Below are 16,059 nucleotides of genomic sequence, written 5' to 3'. Positions count from 1 at the left end.
TTCAATGGCAATTTGTTTTATAATTTGTCGCTGCTGCCGGACCATGAATTCCGTTCTAGATAAACTTGCGCCATGGCCAACAAATTGGTTTAGTTTATGGGGAGAGAGGCAGATTTTTGTTGGCTAATTTAAAAGCTAATTGCTTGAAGCACAGCGAGTGTTCCTGTGTACATATTTGACCACTCATTAGAAGGGCCCACGTCTAACGCCATTCCTTCCTCTCTCTCCCTCGCCTCTTCCCTATGGCTTGCCCGCATTCTGTGTAAAAAGTGAGCGGCCCCAGCATCACTTGAGTTCAATTAAAACCGCACTTGCAGTTGTTTGCGCAACAAACGAACACGCACACATGCACATGCACTCCAGCAACTACAAGTGAGGGGAGCGATGGGAGCGGACCATGCCCCACTGTATACAGCGTACGCACCTTTCGGCCATTATGCGAAGGGAACTTTGTGCGAGTCAAAGGCCCTGCCCGGCTCGAGGTTCAGTGCAGCGTAGTCATTGGCCGGGGCATTGTTTAACAATTAACCGCAAATTGAATGCAATTAAATAAATAACGGTGTTGAACCTTTGTGCAAACGTTTGTAGGCCGTGTAGCAGTTGCAGTTGCCGTTGCAGACGCTGAAGACCGTCGTGGCGCAGGACAGGGAGATGCCACCCCACAAGCCCAATGCTAGTGGCCAGGGGCAAGCGGAAAGTAAACACACACACACACACACAGAGAGAGGAGTACGCGTTTGTGCGTTGTACAAATGAAATGAAATATTACGTATACGTCACGTCGGTCCATTGGCCAGCAAACAAACACACAGCAACACACAATGGGCAGCTGAAGTAGCAGTTGCCACTGCCTGCTGCACTCTGCTGTGCCACTGGTATTTGTTGAAGTTATTGTTGTAGTCGATCCGCAGACCAAACACCCCCTGCCATGACGCTAGCAAGTGGCAACCAGTGTAAAACAATTTATTGAAACTGCGGCCAGAGAGGGAGAGTGTACGAGAAGTGTTGCTGGAGCTCGGCCAATTAATAGCCAGCCCCCCGCCCAACACAGGCCCCGTCTGAAGCACACTTAGAGCACATAAATGAGTAGTTAAAAGATTGCCACACTCTCCGCATTGATTGATGGATTTGCTTTGTTTCCATTTGAGGCCGAGAGCCAATTGCAAAAGTTACTCAAAAAAAAGTGAAGCGGGGATTGTGGGATTGTTTCCGTACCGTTTGGCCCATTTGACACTTTTATTGAGCTGTTTTTGCTTTAGTCGTTGAGAAACAAAAATTCAATTTACTCTTACAGCCGGATCGACAGGGGACCGGTGGGGTACTCGTACTCGTACACGCAATCTAAAACTTGTAAAACAACGATACAGATAGTTGCCCATTGCTTGCGTTTCAATTTCGCCCCAGGAGCCATTGATTGTCTATTTGCTGGCACCGCAAAAACTAGCCTTGTTTTGCCGCCACACAGCAAACAGGACAGAGGACACAGAACACACCGCGAGGCGAGTACCGAGTATGAAACACGAAACGCAAATGTTAAATGTCAGTAAGACATGCAAGGAATGTCACACACTGCGGCGTGTCTGACGCTGATGATGATCGCCATGGCAAGGATAATGCAGCAGCACTGATTGCGCCGCTTTTTCATTTACAACTGGCAGCCAATAGCAGGTGGAGGCCCGAAATGCTTTATGACTATTTATTGCCTGGTGTTTGGCAAAATTGAATTGCCAGGCGCGCGCGGCTTTTGTTGTCTGGTGATGGAAATTGAAAATTGTATGTTGCCACCAAAACAATAATTGAATTGGCAGCCATTAAGCGACACATCGCACCTTTGGTCGACACCCAGCAAAAAATAGAGCCCTGAACTGGCGCTTCAATTTGAATAAAGTTATTCCCGAAGCTGCCTTGGACAGATTCCTTTGAACTGTCAGCCTGGCCATTTCACGTCTTTTGTTCGGCTCCCAGGTATTCTCTTCTTATTTTTTTGTTTTTTGTTGTTGTTCTACTCATTCAGAACTTTCACATTTCGGCAAACAAGAAGTCAAATTGAAAAGTTTTTATTTTGTTAAAAACAAAAGACAAAACAAAAAAAGGCGAAATTAGAAGCCGCCAAGGGGACAAAAGTGAAACAAAGTTGGGGAACGCAGGCCACTTGGCTTGGCTCTGTGTATTCAGAACAAATAGCGGGCTGAAACGTGGCATGTGGCAGAGGGGGAGAGGAGCAAACGCATAAAGTTAAAGCTGACATCCCGTGCCTCTCTTTTGGAGTTTCACTTTATATTTTATTCGTGCACAAAAGTTGTTAGTTCCCCTGCCAGAGAGCCAGCAAACAAATTGCCACTAACTGTGTATGGAGAATCGAGCCAAACGAGTGCATTAACACATTAAATGGTAAGTATAGTTCGTGTTTCTCTTTGGTAACCACAGCCACACAGAGTCCGACCGATCAACATTATTTGCAGCTTTGCAGGCCATGCTGGCGGGCCAGCAGAGAAAATAAGAAATGGAAGCCCGACAGACGCAGATAAACTGCAGAAAAGGGAGGTAATTATTATTCTTAATTATCCATGGATGGCTTGTTTGCCCAGCAGCTTAGCTGGTGCCTTGTGCCTTGTGCCTTGTGCCCGTCATTGTCAGCCCGTTTGGCCGTAGCTGGTCCGAGGCAATTATGCAAACGCTGGAGCCAGCAAAACACACACACAACACAGCTAGACGGAGCAGAATCTTTGCTTCTCTGGCAGCCAGAGCTGTGAGCCCTGTCCCTTTGCGGGGTTTTCTCTTCTGGCTTAGCTGCCGCTCGTTAATTGTAATTGAAGTTTGTAATTAAAAAGTTTATTCGAAGCGTGGAGTCATTAAAATGAAATGATTTCCAGCTAACACATACAACTACTGCTGCAGGTACGGGGTAGCCTCTGCAATCGGACATTAATTTTGATTTAAATGGTGTGTAAACGTTTTAAACTTCTGAGATTTGTGTGGCTGTCCCTGCATTTAGCCGCAATTGAGTTATTGGCCTCATTAGCGTCTGGCGGAGAGCGGAGAGCGGTGAGCGGTGAGCGAAACTTGTGCGACTAATTATACCCCTCGAGACTGACGAATGGACAGGGTTACGAGCCGCTTGCCTGAAGCCCATCCTCGAGCGGGACAGCCATCTTGTCGAGCAATCAAAGTGGGCAACACTCTACACACACACACACACAAAAACGAGGAGCAAACGACCTAAACCTAATCATGAATAATGTGCCACATATTCACACAACAAAATCAGGAGAAAAGGCAACACAAATATCATGACAAGCATGCCTAGCGATCCTATCACCCAAAATGTGGCACATGCCATACACACAGAGGGTGTGTATGTGGGGGCGTATTAAATATGCGTGTCATGTCCATTTATTTGTTTTTCTTGTCACCTTCGGCCATGTTGACTTTTCAATCTCGCCAAGGCAAGCGGCGGCGCCACGCTCGAGGTTTCACAGCAGCAATCTGGTTAATGCTGCAAAACATATGCGAGACATCTTCATGATCCTGCTGGGTACCCACTCACCGGGTGATGGGACTTGATTGAATGGGCCTAGACTATGGCCCAGACAGGCAGCTAAAGTGCACACACACACAGGACACTCGACGCGCATACCAGCCCGAATATAGGCAAATATTTCGTACTCTCAGTCTCGGGCCGCTTAATCAGCATTTGTCAAATGAAAAACCTTTCACGAGAACAGCACAACCAGAACACAGCCTGACACTGACATTGCAGAGACAGCCAAATGGAGTCGAGTCTACTACGCCTTTTGGCTTTTCTCTTCTCTCTTGTCTCTTGTCTCTTGTCTCTCTCTCTCTCGCTGCTCTCTGTGTCTGTGTCTGTGTCTGTGTTGGGGCTGTGCTTGCTGGATGTGCTGCTCCTTAACAATGACACCAAAATGCCTGGCATTATGCGGGCCGGTGGCTGCATTGAGTCTAACGTCAACTGTTTCAGTTGACAAATTCGAGCAAAAAGTAAAAAGGTTTCGTGGGAGTCATGCCAAAAAGCGACTTTGTGTGTGTTTTCCACCTGGCGGGGGGAACAAGGGAACAGGCTGAGCCTGGGTCGAGTGCTTGTCAAAATGCGAAGCTGGCAAATTTCCATAAATCATATTAACCCACATTTGACTCTCTCTGGGTCCATGTGTGTTTTCCTAAAAGTTTTCATCTTGCACATCCCCTCTGCTGGGGGGTCTTTCCTTTGCTCATTGCTGCCTGCAGCCTGCACTTAGCGTTTTCACAGCTCAGGAAAATGCTCTCCTCCGCCCTGTCCAAGGCTGCTCTAATGAATATCGAACATTTCAGACAAGAGCCGCTTCAATAATTCAGCCTAAGTGTATAATCGTGTATTCGGGCACAGGTGGGAGATGCACACACACAGAGTACAAGGAATCATTCAGTTTTTGTGGAGCATTCGAGTTGGCATGCATTTTTTATTCTAATTACACCCGAAACAAAATGCCGAGACCCAGCCAAGACATTTTATGTACGGCACACGGCTCACTTTTCACCTTAGCCGGGATGGGACAGGGACAGGTCGCGGTACGGGGCAGTGTGCTCTCATTGTGTGGCAATAAATCATTTTTATTGTTTGCACTTAAAATACCATTGTGTTGCAATAAAATGGCACGAGCAAAGCACAAGTTGTTCTCCGTTTGCCCAAAATAAAGTACAACTCAGAGCTGGCCTCGCAGAGCTGAAGGACTGCAGGACGGACAGCGTTTAGCCTGGCCTGCTCGCTGCCTAATTGATTCGGGGAGTGAGCTAGGGCTGAGGTGGTCATTACTTTTCATTTTCATTCGGAGATACTTTTGTGGTCCACGGGCACACTTGGAACACTTGGAACACTTGGCACTGCCCCCTGAGTAATTATGCAATCACTTTTTGGCGTGGCCGGATTGCATGTACGCCATTCCCAGGGCACCCACAAACCCACAAACTAGGCAACGAACTGAAACGCTTTCGCATGTCCTAGTACTCCATGTGGTTGTTTTCGGCTTTTCAATTCAGTCTTCAGCCATCGCACATCCTCTTGCCTCCTTCCCGAATTCTGGCATTACAAATCGCTGCCATGAGCAGCGTAATGCCTTGCTATTTGTACAAAATGCTAATTTGATTAATTTCCATTTCATTTTTATGAGTCCGCGCTTGTTTTGCGTCACATTAAAGCCATTTTTCAGCAGGCATTCGCGTGCCGACTGTACCTGGCACCCGAAGTAGCCAAAGTGAGCGACTCATTCGCCTCACATCTCCCACGTGCGACGGAACAGCCACTGGTACTAGTAGTAGGCTAAGGCCAGCTCCCAATTAGGATAATCGGTGCCGGGAAATGTTAATTTAAATGTGAATGATTGTGCCTGTGGCTCTGACTTTCGCTTGACTGTTGCTCTGACTAGAGCGGAGCTTTCGCGTTGCGTGCCAGCGTCCTGACAGGAGTACATGTGTTCGGGACGCAAGCCCGGCAACGGAGACAGACTGCGGATTGTGTAAGCGCTTGGCTAAGCTTGATTCCAAATCGGATTCTCACGTGTCAAGCGTCCATGCATGGCCGGTCATTTATTGGGTAAAGTTTTGTTTACTTATAATTATTTCTTTTTGCGCCTCGCTCGGGCTTTAGGCTTTGCAATCGATGAGCAGGTGCAGTGTTCCAGCAGGACCACGGTTCTGGGAGTATCTTTGAACAGATTCTTCTGCTCCTCGGTGAGTGCCGTCCAGGCATTGGTGCCCTGTTGGCAGAGCTCTGACTCGGAGAGCTCTTTGTGAACTGAACGATATTGATTCATGAAAATGGGGAAACGAATGTCATCATCGGAGTTGAAGTCGCACTCTGGGAGGCTTGAGGCTTGCGTTTTTGTTCCAGTCTTCTTGTTGCGTCGACGCCTGGCCCTGGCCCTGGCCCTGCTGCGGTCGGTGATGTTCAATTTTTGAAGGGTATGACTGGCCTGCAGGGATGGCTGAGACAGCAATGACGATGGCACTGCAGGTGAGGCAATCAACTTACCACATTGACAAAGCTCATCTTCTGCGATGGAGAGAGTTTGCCCCAGTTCCGCAGGGCCGAAAGGGTCATCTGCTTCTGCGGCATATCCGGGTGCTTCTGCTTGTAGGCTCTTAAGAATTGTCGATAGCCGGAGGGTTGTCTTTTGCACTTACTAGTTTTGGAACTCAATAAATTTCCCATAATGTCAATGAATGATTTTTGTTTTGGATACTAAACTCTAAAAGTAACAAATATTGTTTTTGTGTGTGGAAAGTCCACTGAGAAATAAAATGACAAGTCCTTGCCTGACACTTGACGGCAAGGGTTGACGATTTAAGCTGGGTTTACTTCTCATAATTAAAGAGCTGCCTGACTGCCTGACTGCCTGCCTGTTTGTAATGGAGATGGCTTTCTAGTCCTGTGCTGCGTCCGTTCCTTCCCTTTTGGCTGGGCAATCTTATCGCTTGGCTAACGAACTAACGCCATTAGGCAACGCGGCTGTTGCGACAACGAACAACGTACAACGAGGTAATAAAAAGGGCCAACAACCGACCATTAACCAGGCAGTAGAACAGCGGCCAGCAGCGTGGGCGAATGGGTGGGGGGAAAGCCTAATGAAATTCCATAGAACCATGTTCTCGCCTGATAAGCAGCCATTGGTCAATTGGCCAGTCCAGCTCTCGACGCAGGCTGGAGCCCGTCCAGCAGTGTGCATGCAACATACGACGAAATGTGCACCACACAGGCGATGCCGCGGAAGCGAGCGTGACGCAGTAACCCGAACTCTGCACACATGAAATATGAACCAGAGAGAGAGAGAGAGAGAGAGAGAGGCACTCAAAAGCATGTTCCAACTAAAAGATACCCCGTTACTGCCCGGGAGTAGCGAGCTTCTACATGCACTGCCTGACCCGCTGCGATTACCGTTACACCCGTCGCAGTGCACACAAGTACAGGGTACAAAAGCTGCAAAAGTATAAAGTCAATGTCATTTGCAATGCAGCGCCGTAAATTATTTTACATGGCCGAGTTAATGTCGTGCAGTAGCGTGAGAGCGGGAGAGAGCGCAGGAGACAGAGAGAAGCTTTAACAAAGCCCAAGGCAAGAATCCAGCAGCCGCACTAAGCTTTACTCTCTCGCGCAGCGGTTGGAGTAAGTACCGTTCGTTTTGGAAGCTCCTGAAGCGGCGGCAGATTGCAGTACGACTTCCAGACTGCAGCCAGCCTCAACTTTCTGGCATTTATCTTTATGAAAAGAAATCGCTCAACGCCCGGCACACGGCACACGGCACACGGCACTCGGCACTCGACGACGACTACGCTCAGCCCTGGGGGCGTCATTGTTTTATCCCAGAGATGGGTTGGGTTGGGATGGGATGGATGGATGGCAGCAGCAGCTACCGCAAAGCAGTGTTTCCTGCGTTGAATTTCATGCAACGATTGCCAGAACAGAACAGAACGAAGCGAAGAGGAGCTTCTTCTCCGTTCGGGCTTTGTGTATGCAAACAAAGTACGAGATAAACTTTTGTTCTGCCTGAACTTTGTCGCGCTTTGGTGTCGCCGCTGTTTCTGTTTTCGCATTATAATTTCAGCCTGCCGCCCCTCCCCCGCATCTCTCCCCTGTGCACAGTGTCTGTTTCTGTCCGCGCTTTATGAAAATGAGTTAAACATAATACGGGAATCTCTGGGGCAAGTTTTGAAAATTGTTTTTAAATTTCGCCAGCTCCCCCCCCCATTTTCATTTGCGACAGCTCTGTGTCGTCGGTTTCCCGGTTTCTCAGTGACACGCGCAACAAAATTGACAATGGCAGGAACAATATGTCATTAGAATATAAATTGAAATTGACGGCATAACTTGTTTGCTTTTCGCTGGTATTTCTTTTCGGCCGATGGAGGTCCCCGGCACGCAGCCAACAGCCAACAGCCAGCAGCAACACGGCGACTGTCATTGGATTTGCATGTTGCAAGTTGATTAAAAAACTACATGATCCACTCACGTGCCACACGCAGTCCAAGGCGAAAATTATACGCCTCGAATGCCAGAACAGAACAGAACAGAGCAGAGCCGAGCAGAAATTCGCTGGAATCGTCGGGGTTGGAGGGTGTCAGCCTTAGACATACTTTTCCAATTTACCCCCCCGCACCAGCAGGGGTGCAGGCTGTGCGAAATGAGCCACTCAAAGCAATCAGGCAGACACATCCCGCTCCACCCAATAACTCAGCCCCAGCCCGACCAAGAAGAAGAGCCCATCCTGAAATCCTCACCAGCCATCAGCGCCATGAATTATGCAAATCTCTTGTGGCCAACTCAACAGAGAAATGGAAATGGAAGTGGAAGTGGCAGCAGAAACACAACCAGAACCAGAACCAAGAGAGAACCAACCAACAAAAAATCAAACAAAATCGATTGATGTACAAATTTTTCTTAGCATCCGCAAATAATTTTCTCCGAAGCATCCATCCAGCCTCCAGCCTGCCCGCCTTTTGATTTGTGCCGTCCGCTCTTTGGGCTGCGGCTGCGGCTGCGGGTGCGGGTGCTGCTATTTGTTGTTGTTGCTTCCTGGCGGCCTACTCCTAAATTATGTAGATTTGTTTTAGCATAATGCTCGTGCGTGTATCTCTCTGAGTGGGCGCTCCGTGAGCGATTTTTCCAGCTCTCTGCTGCAACGTTTTAAACCGCCATTAAGTTTCCTCCATAAATATCAGACAACGCCGCCCAGGACCCTAACATCGCCTCTCACTTGGCACAGCCAACTGAGGAATTATGTAAATTTGTTTGGTCACAGCACTGGCCATGCCTGCTCCTCCCTGGGACCATTTCATTGAGTTATTGTGCGTTGGCCAGGCAACGCATTCCGGCCAGAGCCTGCCTGCCTGCCTGCCTGCCTGCCTGCTGCTCCTCCATTGGCCAGCTCTCTGTGTGTTGCCATAGTTTTTTGTTCTTGTGGTATCTTTGCCTTTGTTCTCTGGCGGCCAGTGGCGCAACATATGAAATTCTTGCTGGTTTTCTTTTTCCTTTTGTCTCTGTTAATTTAATTCGCTGGCATTCTGTGAACAGTTTTTCGTTTGATTTGCCGGACGGGACAACTTTTCCATTGGCAGTGGCCAAACTTACATTTTAGCAATAACTTTCCGAGAAATCAAATCAGTTGAAAATTAATTTAATTCCCACTCGAAGGGCAAAGTTTCGCCGCCCCCCATGTAGCTTTATGATTTGCCTGAGTTTTATTCTTTTGCAAAAAAATAGCTGAAAAATACTGAGCTGCAAAATTTTAATTATAAAAGTTTGAATCTTGCTCGCCTTGACGCGCTTGCCTGACTGACTCGTCCTGTCTGCGGATTGGCGGGCGGCAGGGGAATCGCAGCCATTTCCAACTGTTATTAGTGCAACATTGGGGGGCATGGGTGCGTGGCAGTGGCAGTGGCAGCTCTGCACTTTGCCGATTCCACCAATATTAATTATGATTTCATTTTCGTTAGTTAACAGTTTCTTTTGCCAGCAAATTTTTTATTGCTTCTGCTTCGATTCTCTTCTCCCATTTCCCATTTCCCATTTCCCATTTTCTGGTTCCATTTGAAATGAATATCAATTGCACTCCATTCCAGGGAGGGTGGAGGAGGAAAAAGTTTCCTTGTGGCGCAACTTAATTAATTTTACATTGCTTCGAGTACGCTGTTCGGGCTGTCGGCAAAGTGTTGAGATGATAAACGAGCTAATTAATATGCGCCAAAACTTGTCCCAGGGCCACCACCGGCACAAGATTTTCGCAATGCAAATAGCTGGAAACAGTCGCTTGTGGCTCTCCAATTATGCGATATGATTTGCACAAAAATGCCGTACCAGCGGACAGGACATGTACCGCCCAGCCGCCAGTTGGCGGTGGCGGAGTCCGACCAGCGCCCAGCTCCGGGGCAGGCCAGTTCAACGACACAAATTTCATTAAAATTCATGTGAAATATATTGAGACTTGCATGCATAATGGTCACTAAGTTTCCACAACTAGGGCCGCCATCAAGTGTGCCACTCCCACACGACGCATTGCTTTCTTGCAACATGCAAATACCGGCAGCAGTGGCAACTTGCAACTGGCACCGGCACCGGCATCCGGGGCATCCCTTCCCTTCGTTCCGTTTCGTTCCAAATGCAACTTGGTAGCATTGGTGGCACATTTTTGCCTGGCTTCCGTCCCGCCTCCAAACGCAGCTCAAGGAGCTTGTGCGCCCCATGAAATTTCATGCATAAACTTTTACGAAATGCAAAAGTTTTAATAATTTAAGCCGGGCACGTATGCCCCTCTCTGGATGTCCAGAGCTGGTCAGCCGCTCTGCTGGCAAGAGCTTAGAAGTGCTCGAGGTAATGTCCTTAGTTCGAATGATGAAAAAAATATTGGAAAAGTCCCTGAGCAGGTCCTCGGCTTGGCCCATTGACGATTATATATTAAAAACTCTCCACTTGCAAAATTGTTGAGAAAGTTTGCCGGTCCTTGCCGGTCCGGTCCGGTCCGGTCCTAGGCACTCGGCACTCGGCAATTGCAACATTTAAATTTCATGCCCGCCACTTGGAGCCACTGCTTAAACTTGCATGAGGCATGCCTCATCGAATGTGGAGTGGACTTACAGTTCCACTTTGACCTGCAGAATGGGAAATGAAACCAATTTGTGCAGAGTTTAGTTTTACATCTAATGCTTTATTTTATTTTTGAGTATTTTTCGGGGATTCTTATGCGCATTAATCATACAATTAGCATCGTACTAAGTAGTTAGTAATTAATGAATTCTCCAGCCAACTCCTGGTTGGCCATCCAACTGGTGATCTTATACTTCTTCTCTCTCTCTCTGTGTGTGTGTGTACGAGTTATGTAGGTTCTGTGTTGGAGTTTAGTTGCTTCTCCCCTTGCGCTTGCCACCTTCGACTCTACTGGAGATTATCTGTAGTGAATCTTTCCTGCGTCTGGCTATGTTAGGCACACACACACACACACACACGCACACACACACATACATACACACATTTATGTAGATAAATTGTAACGCTTTGATTTTCATTTGTTTTTCGGATCTCTTCATGCTGCTGGCTAGAATGTACAGGTGAGGGCAGAGTACAGTCGGAAAGGTGCAAAAGCTGATCAAATGCTTGCTGATTCGGGTTGGTTTTCGTAGTTCGGAACACTCAATAAGTAAGTAAATCCATGTATGTACAGTGCTGCTGCCTATGCCTTTCGGTTATGTATCTATGTACGTGTCGCAATATGCAAAAGTTCACATTCAAACACGAGTACGAGTAGAGTATTATCTATGCTGTGTCCAGTATTCCTATATCTGCTGTATCGGGGAGCAAACTATTAGCCTAGTTTGGTTTCTCGACTCGACTCGACTCGACTCGTCTCGCCTTCCTTTTGTTTTGGTGGTACAACTTTGTCTTTTTTTTGTTTGCTTAAATTCTAATTTTACATCGAAAAAACATGAAATATTGAATTGCTGTGGTATGCCGTTGCCTTTACTGCTGGGTGCACTTACGAGCTAAAATAAAATTACAATTACAATTACAATTACACGAATGAACAGCTGCAAATCCAAAGGGTTAGGCCTCGAAACACAAGTATGGAAAATAATTTACAAACTAACGTGGCTCTGAGTCGCGGCGATCGATTCAACACACCGTTTCAATGCATATTTGAAATAATATCACTAGATAATGTTTTCGCTTAATTTACAATACACTTTGCTGGATCTTTGCGGAGTTCATCCTGATGTACATTCACATTCAGATATCTAATGCTTATTTACATGACCTATTTCGAGTGGCTTATGCTATGGGGGCTTGGGGTTCTTGGGAGGTTTCAAGTGGGAGCAGTTTAATACCGGGTGTTCCATTAACCGTTATCCAATCCAATGTTCCAATTTTCCATTTAGTATGTGTGCTAATTAAAACGTGGACAAAACTCTTCAAAAATTATTTACATGTGTGTGTTTCGGGGCTGCTCTTAAATGTTTCTGGGTTTCTCTTTAGTTTTTGCTGTTTTTCTCTTTGGTTAGCTTGCTGTAGTTGTTGTTGTTGTTGTTTTCTCATAGTAAGTGGGTTGGCCGAGGGGCAGGTAGGGGAGGTATACAATTAGCGGAAGTCCAACCAAACGCCTCATGTGAAGTTTCCCAGATCTTTGTATCTCTGACCCCCCGTTCATGTGAGCTGCCTCTTCTGACGGTGCTGCTGCTCGTCTGCTGTGAGTCGCTTAGCCCAGACCCAGATCCAGACCCAGACCCAGACCCAGCCGACGCCTGTCGTACTGACAATTACTCAAGGCCAGTGCCAGCAGCAGGGCCATGTGTAGGAGCAGGCATTGGGGCAGTGGGCCCTGTAGGCTGCTGACGGCGCCGCTGTTGCTGCGCGACTTGGAGCTGGCCACCACCTCGGCGTCCTCGGGGGCAATGTCCAGGCTGTTGCTGGCGACGATAAATTGAAATATATCGCTGACCTGCCGGGGTGAAAGTGCAAGCAAAGCGTCGAGCATTGAGTACACAGAAAGAGTCGCACAAAATCAAGATTAAGTAGCCCCCTGGACAGTGTCCGTTTGGAGGCAGTGTCCGGCATGTAGGGGGACTCAGATGAATGCCTGGTCTTTGGGCATCGAGAACTCACCTCGTTCCAGCCATAGCGATTCTTGGCCTGCACAATCGCCTCGTAGTAAGCCCCGGGATAGAGATTCTTAATGGTGTAGGACATGATGTGTGTCAGGGGCTCCGAGGCCGGTCGATGTTCGGGTGTGAGTATAAAATCGTGCCACCTGCCCGGCTGCTGGAAGGTATCATTCATCTATCAGGTGGAGAGAGAACAAGAGAGAAGCAAATTAAGTGTCAGACTCTACCATTGACAGTTTTTCCTTTGATTCATTAATTAATTTCATGTCCTGCCGTAGGAGCCGTACCTGCCCCTCCATGGCGCACCAATGACCCATCCATCGCTCCAGCTCCATCGTTCGGTGCAGTTATGACAGCGACATCATCAATTAAGCAACCCCCACAGCCCTGCCCACTCGAATTTCCTTCAATAATTGCACTTCAGGGCACATAAATATTACCGAGAACATCGCCCCATCCCAGGCCCAGGCCCAGGCCACTGTGCAGTTTGACATTCATCGTCAAGAGCGCGTAAGTGAAAATCTCATTAAATATTTCGCCTGCTCACTCCCCCACCCTTTTGTAGCCACAAGTTGCAATTAAGCGGCATTTTCGTTGATATTAAAAATCACTTTTGTCTGTGTTTTACCTTTGCCTGACTCCGACTCCGACTCTGAGTCTGACTCCTGCCTCTGATTCACTCAGGCTGTCTGTGACTTTGCTTTACGACTTTGCTTTGCTACATAATTGCTTCGTTTTCAGCGCTCTCGACGTTTGTTTTGTGCTCGATTTTTAGACATTTTCGTGCAGAATATCATTTTAATCACGTGCTTCATTAGTGTGCACATTGCTGTGGCAGGGCATTGGGTTACGTGCCACATTGCGCGGCAGGTCTGGCCATTGTCTAGGTATCAGACAGCGACTACTCCACTGTGGCAGCTTTGGCGCATATTTCACAATTAATTAATTGACAGCACAAAAACCAAAGAAGATACAAAAAACGCTTCCCCCCTTGATATCGGATTGCCGCCGAATGGCTTACACTTACCAGGACGCGGCGGTAGAGCAGACGCACCTCCTCCAGCGGCGGATAGCTGTCGATTTTCCATGTCAGATTGTAGCTGTCCGGCGAGCGGCCCCACTTGGGCGAGTAGAACTCCGCGGGTCCAGGGCGGCCCGACAGCTCCATGTACTTGCGCGATCGTCCCAAAGAGTTGTCCGCAACGCAGCTGAAAGTGATGGCAAAATCAGTAAAGGGCAACGAGCTAATTGGCTTTTGGGGCCAAAAACACACACAAACATCGAATTTCCTTTTCATTTTGCATTACATTCTGACAGCATTACTCATATGCCAGCCACTGTGGGCTGTGTGCCAGCCGAAAGAGTGCAGGAGGGAGTGTGTCTGACCTGGCAGTGGCAGAGTCGACTCCAACTAAGCCAAACACGTCGACACGTCGTGTGCACAAAAGCCACTCACTGGGTGGGTGGTTGGTCCAGGTGGCTGGTCATGGTGGCTGCCCCCATGGAAGATGGCTAAAACTTTGTGCATGAAATGTTGTGTCAACATGGCGAAACTTCCGCTTCTTTAATATGTTTCAGACAGATTGACATTGATGCAGAAAACTTGTTTGTCCGCAAAATGGGCAAGATACACGCCCAGACACCACTGCCACATGGACATGGACACGGACGCATTGGTAGAATTCCCCGGGGGTGCTGGCTGGCAGCAAATAAAGCATTGGCCAACTTGGCTTAGCTGCTGCTTGGCCCTCGGACTGATTCCAGCTTGTCAGTGAGTCAGTCAGCCAACTGGGAACTTTGAACCGCTCAGTGGCCCGATGGGCAGGGCAGGGCAGGGCAGGGCAGGGCAGAAAGTGAAATAAGTTGTAGCAAAAGTTACCAAATTGACTAAATCAACGCTGGCCGGGCACAACTTGCACAAGCTGGCACGCTGTGTGTGGCACGCCCCGCCACTTGTGCTGCTGCCTTGTGGAGGACTCACCTGTAGTTGCCAAAGTCCTCCTGCTGAATGTGGCGTATGGTGAGTGTGTGACGATTGGCCCTGGTGTTCATGATTCGTCTATCGGTCGTTTGGATCGGAAATGAGTTCTGGTACCAGGACACCTGCAGCGTGAAGATGGGGATGCCAAGAAGGCAGACGGTGGGGATTAGCAGGGTGGCAGCGCAGTCGATGACGATGATAAAGGACATGTCAATGGAGTGCAACAGCGATTTCAACTAATAAATTCAGCTCAAATTTGACCCACTTGCTGGCAGTTTTTCCTGCCACAATTCGCAGCGAAAAAGAAACGAAAGTTGGCCAAATAAAAATGGCATTAATTTGCCACAGAAAACTACACAAAAAAAAAAAAACAGAGAGAGGAAAAAGAAACTGCGAGCCAGCACAGGACAACGAAAGGACCCTGCAGAATGGACGAACGAAACGAAACGAAACGAAACGAAACGAAAAGCTGAATAACTGAAAAACAGGAAAAAGTGACCTGAAAACAAAGTTCTTGCATGAAACAGGAACAGGGGCAGGGACAGGGGCAGGGACAGGGGCAGGGGCTGTGTTGCCTTTCCCGTAATCGTAATAATCTAAAAATCCACGAAAATAACAAAAACTATCTGCTGGATACAATGGAACGAATGAAACGATGCATTCAAAGAGCCAAACAAACCGTTGCGACTGGATCAGCGTAGACAATGCAAACGAGTTTCGCCTCGAAACCCTCGCCCGAATGTATCCACGACTTTTCCACTTGTATATCCGGGGGATCTGTGTGCCACAGGCAGAGGCACATTCACAGACAAGGCAAGGCATCCGTCAGGTTGCATGATGCAGAGATGGAGGTGGAGATGGAGCAAGCGAGAGAGAGAGAGAGAGAAGGAATTTAGCACATGAAAGCAGAAATCTGATTACAGTCAAAAATCAATTTATATACAGTTGCTAAGACCCGGACTCTGGGCTCAGGGCTCGGGGTTTCTGGTTTTTGGTTTCTGGTTCGTTTTTCTCCTTTCAAATTGTTTTCCCCAGCCTTCGATTTGGTTTGGTTACTGCCGTTGCATCTCCGTGTTGCATCTGTCATAGGCAGCCCCTGATTTACGAGCCATGTGGGAATGGTGCGTGATTGTGTGTGTCTTGTGCCCTTGAAGAGCACTTTCTTTTCGCAGCTGGCATTTGGTTATTCCCGTGGCATCTGCTGCTGTGATTAATGGACACATTTCGCGGCGAACAATACTTACAGAGGACATCCAGGCGCATGTCGACGGTAACAGGATCGCCCACTCCATTGTCGGCGGTGCACTGGTAGACGCCCGCCTGCTGCCGTTCCAGCTTCTCCAGAGTCAGGATGGGTCCGTCGCCAATGCGGGCGGTGGACTTGTTAGCGCCGCTCTGCAAAGGAAAAGGGAAACGATTTAGCAGCGTTCTGTAAACAA

General features: G+C 48.0%; 2 protein-coding genes across 5 annotated transcripts in view; both read right to left on the bottom strand.

Moving 5' to 3' along the window:
- The window catches only part of LOC117584921 (neuronal growth regulator 1), an 82,918-nt gene that overhangs the window by 16,651 nt on the left and 50,208 nt on the right, over positions 1-16,059 (bottom strand). The window contains exons 6-11 of one of the 3 annotated variants that reach the window (XM_034274070.1): positions 15,865-16,015; positions 15,300-15,397; positions 14,621-14,742; positions 13,667-13,847; positions 12,641-12,814; positions 10,671-12,476 (exon numbers count right to left, since the gene is read on the bottom strand). In XM_034274070.1, coding sequence (XP_034129961.1) covers positions 12,234-12,476; positions 12,641-12,814; positions 13,667-13,847; positions 14,621-14,742; positions 15,300-15,397; positions 15,865-16,015 — 969 coding nt within the window. In that variant the 3' untranslated portion in view covers positions 10,671-12,233. Of the gene's footprint in view, positions 1-10,670; positions 12,477-12,640; positions 12,815-13,666; positions 13,848-14,620; positions 14,743-15,299; positions 15,398-15,864; positions 16,016-16,059 lie in introns of those variants that run through there. The other 2 variants (XM_034274071.1, XR_004573883.1) reach the window with 2 other exon arrangements.
- Positions 5,545-6,316, bottom strand: LOC117584924. 2 transcript variants are annotated; one of them, XM_034274075.1, is made up of 2 exons: positions 6,026-6,316; positions 5,545-5,966 (listed from the first exon to the last, which is right to left on the bottom strand). In XM_034274075.1, exons 1-2 carry the CDS (start codon positions 6,203-6,205, stop codon positions 5,610-5,612), a joined length of 537 nt encoding a protein of 178 aa, XP_034129966.1. In that variant the 5' UTR covers positions 6,206-6,316; the 3' UTR covers positions 5,545-5,609. The 2 variants fall into 2 exon arrangements, with proteins under 2 accessions (XP_034129966.1, XP_034129965.1); XM_034274074.1 differs by having other exon boundaries at positions 5,545-5,978; positions 6,026-6,313.

Source organism: Drosophila guanche, unplaced genomic scaffold (assembly GCF_900245975.1).
Source record: "Drosophila guanche unplaced genomic scaffold, DGUA_6, whole genome shotgun sequence".
NCBI lineage: Eukaryota > Metazoa > Arthropoda > Insecta > Diptera > Drosophilidae > Drosophila > Drosophila guanche.
This window is presented reverse-complemented; position numbering and strand designations above follow the sequence as displayed.